At 39.4% G+C, this 15,458-nt stretch overlaps 1 protein-coding gene across 1 annotated transcript; it reads left to right on the top strand.

Moving 5' to 3' along the window:
- Positions 1-2,448: 2,448 nt before the first annotated feature.
- Positions 2,449-12,569, top strand: LOC145784237 (uncharacterized). The gene is made up of 8 exons (XM_082596022.1): positions 2,449-2,622; positions 4,565-4,705; positions 4,995-5,051; positions 5,580-5,711; positions 9,524-9,658; positions 9,873-10,062; positions 11,068-11,244; positions 11,829-12,569. Exons 1-8 carry the CDS (start codon positions 2,503-2,505, stop codon positions 11,840-11,842), a joined length of 966 nt encoding a protein of 321 aa, XP_082452148.1. The 5' UTR covers positions 2,449-2,502; the 3' UTR covers positions 11,843-12,569.
- Positions 12,570-15,458: the final 2,889 nt, after the last annotated feature.

Here is a 15,458-nt window from a genome sequence, read left to right on the forward strand (position 1 = left end):
TAGATTGGAGATTACAAACTTGGTCTATTCGAAACAAAATTCTTGAAAAGAAAAATAATTTGAAACAAAATTAAAGATTTTAATGTGAAACAAAATGTTTAAAAAGACATTACGGTAATTATGAATTGTAATGCAGGCTAATATCTAATGTTTACATTTTGAGTTACGGTAGTGACATAATGAAATTTCTTATTGACAACTTAGGCTAGTTGGAAATCAGGGACATAGTTCCCAACAAAACGAAAAAGTTCAAATAAATTTTGAAGTGTTTCTGCATCGAGCGGCCGAATTTTTAACAAATGCTTGTTTGGGGAAACTTCAACCAAGCGTGCTGCACTTCACGATGTATAAGAATTTTTATTGTTTTTCTTCCTTCGTTGAAATCTCGACTCTCCCTTTTCACAGACCCCTGTTACGTGATGACAAGTAATATATTGTTCGTTTTGATGATCATAAATGAAAAACAAACTGCAACAGACGGAACTAGAGTTCGTCACAATGACCACGGATCCTTGCAGAATGTTTGAGTTATAAATTTAAATATTCACACATTTTGAGCAAAAGCAATGGATGAATTTTGGCTTTCAAGTGATTTGTTGGTTGCTTATTACGTTTAATGATAAATCTTTGGTAGAGAGTTTGCATTTTTAAACCATTGACGAAGCAAAACGACGCAACTTTAGCGTTTATTGAGTTTAGTTGTTGTTGTTGCTTTTGATGTATTCCTACCGCTAGATGTCTCGCTGTGCATTTGCCACGTGATCGCAGCAACGTGACTTGGTATCTGGACGAAATGAAGTATGCATGACGTCATATCGAGCGTGCTGATTACTGGAAAACAAGCGAGTTGTTTCAACTTTCAACGAATAGCGATTGCTGAGAACATGTTGATGCTGCTGGCAAAGGAAAGCTCTGACGTGTACAAAGTGTACTTTGCACCGAGTTATTAATGTTTTGAAAAACAAAGCGGCTGATAACAACTTGTGAAATTTCATATCTTTTATATTTGCTTGCGAAGTAAATCAGGTGCAGCCAATCCGTATCTTTACATCTGCAGCTCACATGTAGCTTGTAGCAGCCGACGTTTCAGGAGGTATGAACTACGCGTTGGGAAAGTAACTGTCAAAGGAGTGACCCGGATCCACAGCGGGTGAAATGCGGGGAATACCCTTGTTTCGAAAGGTTTTGTTAAAAAATTGGCAGTGGACGTTGTTGTCTTATGAACTTTTGTTACAGCTTCGGTAGAAAGTTTGTCTTGTTGAACCATAGGCATACGAAACATAAGAGGACATCTCGTGATGTCGAAAACGTTCGATATTTAATTGTTGCGTAGTTTTGTGTTTTTTTGTAAATATAATGATCTTTAAATATGTTAAACTTGATTACGTTGCTCGGCTTCGTATGTCTATGGTTCCAACTTTTGAAACTCACGTTTTGTCACGTAGCCCGCAGTATTGTCAATAGTGGAGCGTCACAGACAATGTTGAGAAATCCGAAAAAGCACGACTTGAATGTTTTCAAACAGTTCATCATTTGCTCTAGTAGAACTATCCCTGTAATAGAACAAGCCAGCCAACAAAGTTTGCCCGTGGTAAAGCAAAGTGATGTAAATAAGTGCAGACTTTTGTTTGCTAGCCAGAAAGATCAGTGGAATTCAGAATAGGAAACAAGACGCACAAAACATTAACATACAAATGTGGAATTTCCTAACCGTGAAGCACATGACTTTGAACGCCGTGTGCAACAATCCGCCATTTGCTTTGCCTTATTTCCTAAGAAGGGTTGGTTTAAAACCGCACTGGTTTTTGTTTCTGCTACGGATAGGACTCGGTTCGATTCCAAGTCGGGTCAGAGCAAAAGCTTTTAAAATTGGACTGATTGTCTTGTTCTTTTACAAATCAGCAAGGTGATCATGAAGGTAATCATACAATCACATTGCAAAAATGATACCAGAAATTGAGGAAAGTGCAGTCACTGAAGACCTTACCAGCGGTAAAGCGGCAAGAAATAAACTATCACTATGACATTATAATCTGCAATGTAGACATGTCAAGCTCACCGACTGGAAGGGTTTTGAAGTCACAATTACCAAGTCAGTGAATGAAACAAACTTGTGGTTGTGGAACTGGCGCAGTGGATGTTTCAAAGTGACGACAGAAGGCACATGATCGAATTTAGTTGTCAACAACACAGCTGCTGGTTTTGCGCTCAGCGACTTAAGATTTCCCGCAATTTCAAGGCAATATTTTCCCGTGACGGAAGCAATGACGTCAGACCAGCGTGGTAGAAGCTGGGATATTAGTAAGAACTAAAAGTAATTAAATTTCGTATGCAGATTTTAGCCTCAGTGTCATGAAAGCTGATTTATGAAGCGTTTGCAAATTCACTTACAGCCGTTCAGATATACACACCAGTTTTTATTTACTGTTGTACATTTTTTACAGCGTTAAAAATTTTAAAACTTGTGAGCTTTGTATTCAACGTCGCACAAGCATTGAGAGAATGGCTACAGAAGGAAAGTTAATGGGTGAAGAGGGTGCTTCGGTTAATGTCAAAGAAGCTACTCAAGGGACTGAAGATGAAAGTAGAGTATTTCACCACAAACGTGTCAAAGGACTTGCGGTAAGTATTGCCATGACTGATTTTCAAGCTAATTGATCCTTCTCGACATTAATTTAATGTCTGCAGGCGTTAAATCAATGTAACAAGGAAACATTTTTCTCAAAAGCTTTATTTTTTAGTGTAACAGAAAAGAATCTTTTTTCATTCAATTTTCTTTATTTTTTTAGGGGAACAGAAAAGAATCTTTATCCATTCAATTTAAAACAGTGTTCTTAACGTTTAAAAAACCTTTTTCCTCTCAATGGAAGTCTAACACCACCAGACTCCATTTGTTCATCCCCGATGCCGACACCCGTCCCATCAACCTGACACTACAAAGACAGGCATGGGTGCGCCTCAACCGTCTCCGTACGGCGTCGGGCTTTTCCGCTCAACCATGCACCAATATGGAAAGACTTCTTTACTTGTGAATGTGGTGCTGAGGAACAGACCGCAGACTACATCATTAACGATTGCACCATCTTCAAGCCGCTTAATGGAGTGGAAGGTCTGCGTGTCTTGGTGATGAAACAAAAGACTGGCTGCTAGTGCTATCTAGCAGCCTTCCAGCTTAGTCTGGAAACATCGTGGATCTAGGGCAGTAAAAAGATAGTACCTCGGCCCCAGAAGCTCACACGACGACGAACCTTTTCCGTCCAAGGATAAAATTTCTTACAATCACTGATATTGTTTAATATTATTCAGTGTAAGTGTCGTCTTGCTTTTGCAATTATCTAACCAACTTCACTGCGCTAACGTGGCCCAATTAGACCAAAACATGTTGTACATCGTCGTCGTCGTGTGTTGCCAGGCGCGGATTTATGGGGGGGCCCAAGGGGCCCGGGCCCCCCCCCAAATTTTGTGAGAAATTGTTGAATGGTTTGATATGCTTCTAAACAGCTGATATTAGTCCCACAGCGGACTTACAACCCCCCCTTTGGCACGCGTGTGAAGTCACGATATTGAAAATGATGCTTTCAGTCTTTATGTCTCTAAAACAAAGTTTGCCTAATTTTAAGCGAAACTGCATTGAAAGAGCAAGTTTTGCCAATACCAAACATCTCAGCCAGGAATTAGCAACAAGAAAACATAGAGACTTAGCTTTATTACCGAAAAAATGCCGAAGAAAACATGATCTTATCCTTTTGCTATGCCACCGGACAGCACCATTTTACAGGAATATTTTTGTTGAAAATGCTCTCAGAATGCACCAAATTCAAAGTAATTTTCAAAATTTTCTGGGGGCTGCCCCCCAGACCCCCCGCCGCTGGGTGTCGCCTTTGGCGAACACGCCGTCGGGCTTCGCCCGCCGGCCGTCAAAACCCCCCAAATTCCTGGCTACGCCACTGATTGTTCATATCTGTTTTATCTTCATTACTTTTTAATTCATTTTCAAATTTTCTGGCCCCCCCCAAAAAAAACTCCTAGATCCGCGCCTGTGTGTTGCACATGACTTTTGTTTACTTTTTATGACGTGAATAACTTGTAGCTTAGTGATTGGAGTGCCTACCTTCGAATCAATAAATGTAGGTTCAATACCCTGTCGTCGTCGGGTCATACCAAAGATTTTCTAAAAGGTGCAGGCTACTAAATTTTATTCCTGTTTGTTACTCAGCAATGCAATGGATTCTGGTTCGGGTAATAATGTACCAAGTTGCCCCCTATGTGCCTGCACTGGCACTGTCGGCTTTGTAAAGCGCTAAGGAAAAACGCACATCTGCGCTAGATACAGCGCTATGCAGTAAATAAAGAATTATTATTTCAATTGAGGTTTCACTGAGACCCAGGAATTGCCCTCGCAAATTGTGCGGTAGACTGGTGTGCTGAGTACTGACCGGTTATCTGATATGTACAAACTGTACTAACTGCTTAACTGATGTGCTGTGTATCGGATATTCTCCGCTTTACTTTATATAATGAGTGCTTAGTATTGTTTTACATTGATAACATTGCTGTCCTGCAGATCGCGCAAATCATCGTTGGAGTTCTGTCTGTCGGCGTCGGTATTGGAGCTATAATTCTGAGCACCAAGATTACTTGTCAAATTTATTGTTGGGATTTTTATATAGCTTCGCTTGGAGCTGGCATATGGCAAGGGTTTGTGGTAAGGTCAACTGATTTGTTTTGTTCTGTGGTGTGTGAGTTGTACGGAAGGCTGTGTGTGGTTAATTTGATAACAAAACTTTTCTAGTAGTTGTGGAAAAAATTGCAATAAACAGAAAAAACATTTTATCTTTGTTGCAATTTAGCATCTTGCTTAGGATGAGAGGTGAAGTTCGCTTTCCGCGAGCTGCTATTGTGATGTAAGGAGAGATAACGCTTCTAGCAAGTTCTCGGCCAAATTATTTATGACATTAAATTTTTGATATTTCATTGTTGATATTTTGTTCCAGTTCATTTGCGTTGGAATCGTAGGGATTTTTGCTGCAAAGAAGAAGACTAATTGCTGGGTAAGATGAAGGGATGATGTGTTAGGTAACCTTAGGTTTAAAAAATGAGACTGCATTGTCAATTTCACTAAATCGAGCTCAATTTTTATAAACTTGGCAAAAGTAACGACCAGTTACTGGAGCACGCCGCTGTATCTCGATGATGTCTCTCCACTACTTTCTGTTGTCTGCTGTGTTGATCGCAGTGTACTGCATGTTGTTGCAATTGATGGAAATTAAAACACAATTATTATCAGTTTGTATGGAAATGAGCCTATCATCTAGCCTACGTCTACAACCTACTTTTAATATTTTATGGGTATTTTTTTTTTAATATTTCCAGTGCTTTGATACTTTTCCTTTGTTTTGAAGTTTTGAATTTGGTTGTTAACACTAAAAAAGATTGGAAACCCTCCCAGCTATGTTTGGCGAATTGGTGACTTTCAATGGAAATAACTGCCACAGATTCGACGAAATAACATGAATTAGCATTATTGCGACACAATCTTAAATTAAATGTTTCTGACACGTACTTCCTGCTATTTTCAGATCGTGACATCGTTGACTGTTACCTCCTGCGCGTTGCTGTTCGCTGCATCTCAGATTTCTCTTTCAGCTCTATCTGCCGCCAAGGACAGGAAAAAAATTAAATACACAGATGACGAGGGCAATGATCGAGTGGTGAGAGAACGTGCTTTCTAAAATTAATATGATTTACTGGCACGGTTGCTTTTTTAGGCATTTTAAGCAATTTCTTTGCGCCAAATTAAAAACAGCAAGTTTTGGTTAAAAACAAACTTATAAAATCCCATCTTTCATGGTGCACTATATTATATTAATTTATTATTAATAATATAGTATTCTACACTATATTCTTCTTCTTCAATTGCCTTGCCTGAACCAGGCATCGACGGCCTCAGATGAATAATTAGACCAAATGTTCCTATTATATGTTGCATGGATAATTGTTTCTGTTTTGTCGTTAAATTGTTCCAGATGTGTTTGTCTTTGTCTGCCAGGTGCCCGCTTTCCAAAAATTTTACCAGTTAAAGAGAGATGCTCCAGTTTTTGCTGTCTTATTACATGGCCGAGAAATTTATATTGTCTGGTTTTCATACTTTTTAACAGAGTTCTCAGAACTTTTTAACACACTATATTATCGCACCCAATGCGAGCACCCCCAGTTAAGTAGCTGAGCTTGTTGTAGCTGAGCTAAATTAAGTTGTTGTAGCTAAATTAAGTAGCGGAGCTTCAGCTTGTTGCTTAACACCACTATGGAGAAACTTTTGTATTTTTCACATAACTAACTAACAAAATAACGGTAGTTTCGGAGCCAACTGCTGACAATTTATAAGGCAGAATTCGACGTCGTTTCTGTCTTTTGCTATCTCAGTGACATGATTGATTGGGCAGTCAGCAGGCTGTAAGTAGGCCTATACCATGGCAGTGAGGGTGCAATTGGGTTAGAAGAGTTTCCGTGAGCTCATCCCTATTTTTATGGACAAGGATATTATATTTCCTTCGGTGGTCCAAGTCACATGCATAATATGTATGTAAGGAATTTTCTACTGCATGCACGTGAGACATGATCCACCACTCTTGAAAAGCGAAATCGGCCATGTTGCAATAATTGTCTCGGTCTAGGTCGACCCTCGGGGCCGGTGGAATGGAGAATGCTATCACAGAATAGAAGATTGTTGGCCACCAACCCTCGTAATACGGGACCAGGAGGCATTAAATCTGTGGCGATCCCCGCTGCACAATAAAAAAGATACTATTTATTTCTGGCAACACTGCTTAAAACGAGATGACTAGTTTTTTTCCGGTAGCCACTTTAACAAGTAAAAATTCTGCCACTGCAATTGACTAGAATGCAACCGCCAACCAATTAGAAGACGTTATAAGAGGCTACCATCCAATTGTGACCTTTCTAGCACTCAGCCATAGAGTTAATGCTTGTTTTGAACTCTATTTGGTAATTACAGAAGAAAAAAGGGCAATAGCAGTGGTGGGAATCGAACCCGAGTCAACGAAATAACTACTTTCTAGCCCTAACCTTAACCCCTAAGCCAACCAGCTGACAGAAAATCCATCACTTGATTTGCTTTGTATCATCATCTTTTCGCTCTTTTTCGCGTCATAGAAAACGCAGCTTATGATTGGTTGGCGATGCATTCTAGTCAATTGCAGTGGCAGAATTTTTCCTTGTTAAAGTTGCTACCGTTTTTCCTGCCTCGTTCTTGTTTGTTCTACCGAGTACCGGTTCTCGTGTAGAGTGTATCTGTTTTGTCTGGGTTTCTTGCGGATGTAAAACAAAAGAAATGGAAGCCGAACCATCCTTGAATTTGAAGTGAAGCAGAAGAAAAGACAAGTTTGAGTTTTGGTTTATTATTGGGCAGAGTTAAACTCTAGTTGAATTGTACCTGTAATTAATTCAGTAAACTATGCTTTTGGTAAGCATATTCTGTCATTTGTCGTTATCTTAATAATAAGTATTTGACCGCTGATGCAATATTATCTTCCTTTTTGATCCATAGAATAGGTTGAAGAAAAATTTAAGTCAGGAGCCCTTCTGGTAGTCAGATCGCGCACACTTAGGATAATCCCGCAAATCGTAGACATGGATAGAGACACAAAACATAAAAAACGCAATTTTCAGATTCCCCGTAGTCTATAAGGAAAGCCACATATTGTGATATTTTATTGTCAGTTATATGAAAAAAGATTAAAGAAACACAATGGTTTTGTTATTTACTTATGAGAGTTCAACATTACTTCGAGTAATTCTAGAAGGGGATGCGAGGACTTGTCAGTGATTTCAAAGTGGTGCCAACCAGGAAAAAAGTTAAGAACCACTGATCTAGTGGTTAACAATCAGTGATGGGCATTATCGGCGATAATTATCGGCGATAAATTTTTATCGCTTATCGTTATCGCTCAATTATTTTTTCAGTTATCGTTTATCGTTATCGCCAAAGGCAATATTTGATTATCGCCGATAAATTTTATTTGGATCAACACACAAGTGGAAAGATCATGAAAAGTAATATTTTTACTAGCCACCTAGTTAATGAAACTAAAATTAAAACCAGTTCTTCTTCAGTGCCTGAAGTGTGTGTGCACAGGTCGTTATAAGGGGAGGGGGCACGCCCCCCTGCAGCGTCGGCCCTGACAACACAATAAATTTTAGAGTTGCAAATTGCAATGCAATGAAATGCATGCAACAAGTCTCTTGTTGTTTTGCTGCAATGAGCAATCGCGAGTGAATTTTACAATTAAAATGTAAGCGCACAGGCGGCACAACTTCCTTTGAAGCAAAGCGAAAGAAATTGGCAAGTGATTTGTGAAAGTGTCGCAATACGAGGCCGCTTTTACATCGGAAACATGGTCTTACGCGCCCCCTCACGATCAACTATTTTATTCTTGTGTTTTTTTTTCGTTGGAAAGTGTTAGTTTTTAGTAATTGTCGTAAAAAAATAAAATCTCTCTCGTCAAAACATGAAACTTACTGTTTTAAGCGCATTAAATCTTTAGATGAGTAGATTAACTAAAATTGCAAGAACTTGCCGTGAGACGTGCGGTTACGTCACAAACTCAGATTAAAAGACAAAATTCACACACAATAACAACACAAGTTCGGTTATAGACTGTAAAATCGATTTTTTTTCTAGCTTGGCGATATAACTTTAATCCAAAAATAATAACCGAATGCATAAGTGCCATTTAACTTAAAAAGTTAACCCATTTGTGCCGAAAGTCATCATCATCATCATAATCCATCGTCGGTTTGTTCCCCACTAGTGAGGGTGGCCGATTGTTTCTGCGCAGCAATTGTTTTTATCCCTTTTCTCCATTTCACTCTGTCCCTTGCATCTTCCTTCTTCAGTCCGATTTTTTTTAATTCATCCTTCACTTGTTGTTTCCACGTTCTTCTTGGACGACCGCGTTTCCTCTTCCCATCCACCTTTAGATCTAGTGCCTTTCTAAGAAAACTTCCTTCCTCCCTCCTTATCACCATTCAATCATGGACCGGACTCCACTTGACGACACAGGGCGAGTTGGCTCAAAATCGCCACTCTTGGAAGCAAATAAGCCATGTTGATGCGCAATCTGCCGCAGGCGAAGATAACGACTGATGATGAATGTCCGATAACGATAATTTTTTTTTGTCCGATAATAATCGATTATCGATAATGTCCGATAATCGATTATCGTTATCGCTTAACTGAAAAATGAGTTATCGCGCCCAACACTGTTAACAATAAACATTTGTGTTATAAAGAAACTTGTGAAATATGTAGCTACTGCCACCTGGTGACTTGTTGTTTGCCAAACTTAATGAAACATTGAAACATACATGAGATATATTCATATATATACATGAGATGAGGCTTTCTCTGTTCGGGAATAATGATTTCCATAATCAGTCAATATTGGATGATAATCTTTTATATTCATTCTAAAATTTTGTATTAAATTTTTTTTTCTTCTAGCTCCGAGTAATTCCAGCTGGTCTTTTCGCCCTCGATTTAACCTTGGTCGCCCTTGGATCGGTGATGATAGGACTCCTCATTGCTACACTTGTTACATCCTGTGCTGTCACTAATTGTTGTTGCTCGAAAGCAAACGTGAGTAATTGCAAGTTGTAAAGATTGATCTGCTTTGTCTTATCCAGGTTTTTGCAGGTGGTTGAAGATTTATATTAATACGGAAATACAGCATACTGGATTTCTTATACGGATTACTGGTCTGGTAACAATTTCAAATGAAATCCAATCATAGTTAAGCTGTTCTTATTTCAATATTCCAAAGTAAACTAAGTTCAAAACATTTTTGTTTCAGCATGACACTAACACAACGATTGTTACGCCCGCACCTGGAGGAATGCAGCAAGTTCACACCAACACAACGGTTGCTATGCCTGCACCTGGAGAAATGCAGAAAGCTGTGCCCGCCCCTGGAGGAACAACGGTTGCTATGCCCGCACCTGGAGGGTTGCAGCAAGTTGTGTCCCCAGCCTACCCAGGCCAAGGTAAGGTTGAGATGGATTGTCTTCCTACGAGTTAGTGCAATAATCCCCAATATGTGATGACAATCAGTAGTATTGTTTGAGAGCGTGACGTACCGAGCACCAATCAGGTGTGACCAATGTGCAGTGCACAACTGCACATATTATGGAACGATACATAAAAATGCCATGCCAACGTACAAGTGTCTAATTTGGCTATAATCCGATCTGTTACACTTGATAACTATCTGAATCGCTAGTTTGAGTGCTTAGTCTGAGGAGTTGTCGATAAATATAGCCTTGTGCGTATTTCGCGTAATTTTATGCCATGTTTGTTCTACTGCTACCATGCAAATATTGAACTACATTTTGGTGCCTGTGCTGGAAATCCGAAGATCATCCCACAAGACTAACAACATGGAAAGATTTGTCATTAAGTAGATGTGAAACTACGAGTTTGTAGTGATTTGAGATTCAGTGATCACACTGTGGCAATTTTATTTCTTAAAACTATAATTTCAAAGAAACGTCAAGTAGTTTAAGCCAAGAGTTTGAAACTACAATCACTTCAGCTTCCCATCATTGTTATAGGCTCACACGCCGTAAGGCTTATTTATATAGCTGTAGACCGCTATGATAGACTGTAGACCGCTATGACGTGGCCTCAAAAGTTGATTTCTTGGAGTCCGGTGCTTTTTAAATTAACATCTCCTGCCACAATTGTCATCTCTATTGTTGTTTCAAGCTCAGTTTGTTTTCAGTGGCATGAGGTGACCATTTGTTTTTATGTTCTCGTTTTGTTAGAAAGTTTCAAACAAATGCATTCGCACAGTGACTCTTTCCATCACATTACATCAGTTTATTTTATTTTTTATTTTGATTTGCTATTGAGCAAGCTACAAACCTATTGAGTATTTAAAGCCTGCTGAGAAAAAAGTGAACATCCAAAAAAATGGTCACCTTACGCTGCTGCTTGTTTTCTTATTCGCATTTGAGCATCGTCTGTCTCAACTTATACCACGTGTTCAGGCGGGCAGGTGTACTACGTACCCCAAGGATACGGAAATAACCCCCAAGCTGCGATGCAACCTATGGTTCTGGTACCCGCGAACTCTCAAGCCGCTATGCAGTATCAAATGGAGCAACAGTGTCCCCCATACCAAAGTGAAGCTACTGCACCCACAGCCTACCCCACTCTTGAGCAGGGTGAGATTACTGATATGATTTTTTTTTTTCTATCTGAAGATTTTTTATGGTCCTGCATCACTACAAGATCTGTGTGGTTATACTGTTGCAATAACGTGTCGCAATAATGCGACATAATACAAATAATGCGACATTGTGCCGCAATAATGCGACAACGTCAACAACACTTGACATACAATAGGAAAAACTGTGAAACTTATGGGAATCTTTACCTCGGATTGGGAAAACTTCTTTGGGAGCTTAATCCTGGTAGTTTCGCATACTTGTAGACTGTAGTGTAGAGGCTTTGAACCATTGACGCAGACGCGGTCACCGAGATTGGCAGAGTGAAGTTTCCAATTGTTAAAGTGTTGTTGTTAGTGAATTATTTCATCCACTAGGTGCCGCTGAATGAAGTGCTGGTCTGGAGCTGCGTTGCTCAAGCGCACACCCCGAGAATCGAATCAGTGCCACTTCATCTTTCGTTTTTTTGTTGCAAAGTCAAGCCCTTAACCAAGGGAGCTTTCGGGCAAAGTTCTACAACCTTGGCAATGAAAACGTTAGATTTTGTCGAATCAACGGATTTACCATACTTTTCTTTGCAGTTCAAAAAGAGTAACATGTAGAAGACAGGAAATACCTGAGAGGACATGTGCATGATACAGCCATCGTTGTTTATTGCTTTGTAAACTAAACGTGTTTATTTTTTTATAGCGAAAAGAAGCATCTCGAAAAGTTAAAGAAAATAAGCTTAGGTATTTTCCAGTTTGATTTTCTTTTTATATCGGGTAAAACGCAAAAGGGTAAACTAAACTCAATATCTAGCGCACCTTACGAAAATTAAACTGATTTTGTCAACAAAAGTTTACTGGTCCAATCATAAACAATTTTTCTAACTGGGAAGTTTTTTTTATTATTGTTACGACGGAAATTTTTTGTTTGTCGATTTCAAAAGAATGCAACATTGATCCACATAGAACTTTCACTTTCTTGCATTTCTGCTCGTTACTGCACAAGCTTAAGTGATCATTGCCGTCAACTTGCATGTAGTGTTGACAGGGGGAGTCCAGCGGGTAGTTTTAGACCCGGGCCCGAGATGATTTTGGGAGATCGCTACCTTTCCAAAGGGCTCGGGAGAGCGTGAGTTGATCATTGCCTTCAACATTTTGCCATGCAAGGGGGTGTGGCTTTCTCCCAGGACACGGCCATATTTTTGTTAGCAATGTAAAATAATAATTCTTTGATTTATTTTTATCGATGTGCAATTTTTAGTGTTTATTTTTGCGTCTGTACTTTTTTGTTGACACGTTTGCAGTGTGAATATGAAGTTACCTTTGTGGTTTTCATGACTTTGTGAAGGACAGGCCAGTATTAAGCGGACTCGATATGGTTTGACGACCTAGAATTGCAAGAAGCAATACAGATACCAACTTTTGCTGTTGAGGTGCAGGGTCAACGGTGCTGCTGTAGATAGTGCCACCTACCGAACCACAGTTCACGCACAACATTACCATAGATGTCGCTTTGCTATGCGGAACTATGCAAGACAGCAGTAGCCTAGAGCTTACGCTGTGGTAGAGCTTACGCCGAATTATCCAAACATGTGATCAGCCTGGGCCCACAACAGGGGAGGATCTAGAAAATGCGTTGGTTTTATGAGGACAATGATATAGCCTACAGTATAAGTCTGCATTCATCCAATTTTTCAAAACAAAAAAATCGAAAATACAGTTACTTTTCTGTGTTTTATCCCCCTTGCCCTTGGATTCGTCACTGGTGCACAATAGCCTCCAAGTCAAGTAGAGCTATAAACAACGAAAGTATACCTTGGCTTAAAGCAAGCGAAGAATTTACGAATGTCGATACTAGCTACTCAATTTGTTTACTTCCTTCACAGACAATTTCATGTCTATAAATAGTTATTGGTACTGTATATCACAACAAAAATAACTTACGTGTTCATTAAAATCGATTTATACAAAACCATTGAGTAGTTGTTAGTGAAGAAAAAAGAAGATAACGCTTCAAATCAAACCATAATAAGCAATAAAACTTTAAAAAAGTCATGTAGGCTATACAGCTGAATGGGATAGGGTTAACCTCAATCCATCCCCCCATTACTTACGCAACTGTGTGGTAGTCTTATAGTCATCACCACAGAATGACGTCATTGAACGCACGTGACAAAGCAGCAGCCTAGGATGGTTGAAGTGTTGAATCAGCAGTGCTGCCATAGCATCTGCTCCAGTTTATAGAGCCGCAGTTTACGAAGCAAGTCTATGTCATTAATGTGGTTTTGATATTCAGGAAAACAAAACAACGTAATGCAGTGGTAGTCTCACGCTGTAGCTGAACAGAATCAGTGATAGGTGAAATGAGGTGCTTCAACTGGGCAACCAAAATTGCCGGAAAGCTGATTACGTAACCGCGAAGTGATTGTACCAAACGACTTCCTTGTCAGTGGATGGTGGTAAATGCCATTTGGTAACGTTAGCTATCAACTACAAAGAGAAGGCATTGTATTATACAGTACATATTGTATAGTACATACTGCAGGCTATAGTAGGCTATGTGTGACGAGGTAGCAGTCTAGGTTGGTTTCTGGACAGATAATGCTCCAGTTGGCGGACAAGCCCATTGTGAGGGTTCATTACTTTGATATGGACAGTCGACCAGGGGCGGATTAACTTCACGGGATTTCACAAATAAAACTGTTTTCAGCATATAAAAACTTCACACCAAAAATGGCGCATGCTTGTTTCCTTTTACTATTCACACCAGAAATTATATCCATAACAAGCGCCATTTTTCGTGCAACGTTTTTGTATGCTGAAGACAATTTTGTATATCCGTTGTGAATCTTACCTTGTGAAAACACATTATGTTTTTTTAGAACCAAGAGCACTTCCAACTAAAATATTATCACTTGAACAACACAAAGACGTAGAGATCGTAATGTTCTCAAAAAATCTTGTTTCACAAAAGTAGGGCAAGATATTTTATTTCCCCCAACTGCCCCTGTAAGCAGTAGGTCCTAAACAGGTGTAAAACTTGTTTTAATGTCCCATAGATTTCATTTTCTGTAAATGTTATAAATAAATGTAAATAGGTTAAATTTAATTGCGTTACTCAGCTTCTTATGCTTATGATGGGAAATAAAACATAAAGCGCCAGACAGATTGGTGCAAAAAGCGAGATAAAAATTAGCAAGAGAATGACGTCATAACACATTACAACCCAGACAGCAAATCCGCCAATTTTGCATTGAATTAACGTCTGCAGACGTTGAATCGATGCAGAAATGACGAATTTTGTTGTCTCGGAACGGCTCTTGTGGAACTACGAGAAAGTGGAACATGCGAGGAAGCCGACAATTTTCTCTTCATGTAAATTGCCACCCATGGCCAAACCTCTAATTGCACATTTGATTAATTATCATGGACAACTCCAGGTGTCGCTATTATCGTTAAAGGAAACCTGCGTTAGCTTGAGTTTTAGTATGTTTAACCTGGGAAAAGTTGAACACTTTCACATTTAAAGGTAACTGGCCTTTTGTTTTCAGAAAGTACTAAAATGTGTAACGGATAGTTGGTTTTGATTTTTGAATCTTTATTCTCGGACTGACAAAGCCTTGATAGGTTATTCCTGGTAGTTTCGCATACTTGTAGAGGCTTTTTACGCAGGGCCGGTTACCAAGATTGACAGAGTGAAGTCTCCGATTGTTGAAGTATTGTTGCTAGGAAATTATTCCATTCCATTAAGTGCTGCTGAATGGAGAGCAGTTCTTGAAAATGTGTTGCTCAAGCGCACACCCCGAGAGCCGTAGGCTGCCAATACCTCTTGATCTTGAGTCGGGCGCGTAACCACTGAGCTAACTGGCCTACACAGCAAACGTAAGATAGTAGTGGGATCGTTCAATTATGGACGTTATGCAACTGCAAAGGTCTTGTGAGACAAGAAAGATCTTTTACTTCAAATGCACTTTAATATGAGCCTGCATAAAAAAGCAGAACTAAAAACGTTAGTCATGAGGGAAGTTAAAAGGAATGACATGAAGATAATTCTTTCAGACAGGCCTACAATCGTGTTACTTCAGATAGCCTCTGACCATCACAACAAAAATCAATATATGCCAAACATAGCAGAGGTCTAGAAAAAGGTAGAAGCGACATAACCCAGACGGCAATAAACTTTGCATGGGGCCTACTTTAATTAAACAATTAAACTTTCAATTA

Source organism: Aplidium turbinatum, chromosome 15, assembly GCF_918807975.1.
Source record: "Aplidium turbinatum chromosome 15, kaAplTurb1.1, whole genome shotgun sequence".
Classification (NCBI taxonomy): Eukaryota; Metazoa; Chordata; class Ascidiacea; order Aplousobranchia; family Polyclinidae; genus Aplidium; species Aplidium turbinatum.

Excerpts from the sequence above, each read along its gene's own strand:
- LOC145784237 (XM_082596022.1), top strand. The coding sequence starts at position 2,503 with ATGGCTACAGAAGGAAAGTTAATGGGTGAAGAGGGTGCTTCGGTTAAT. Across the intron at positions 2,623-4,564 it reads AACGTGTCAAAGGACTTGCG|ATCGCGCAAATCATCGTTGG; the intron begins GTAAGTATTGCC and ends GCTGTCCTGCAG. Across the intron at positions 10,063-11,067 it reads CCCAGCCTACCCAGGCCAAG|GCGGGCAGGTGTACTACGTA; the intron begins GTAAGGTTGAGA and ends CCACGTGTTCAG.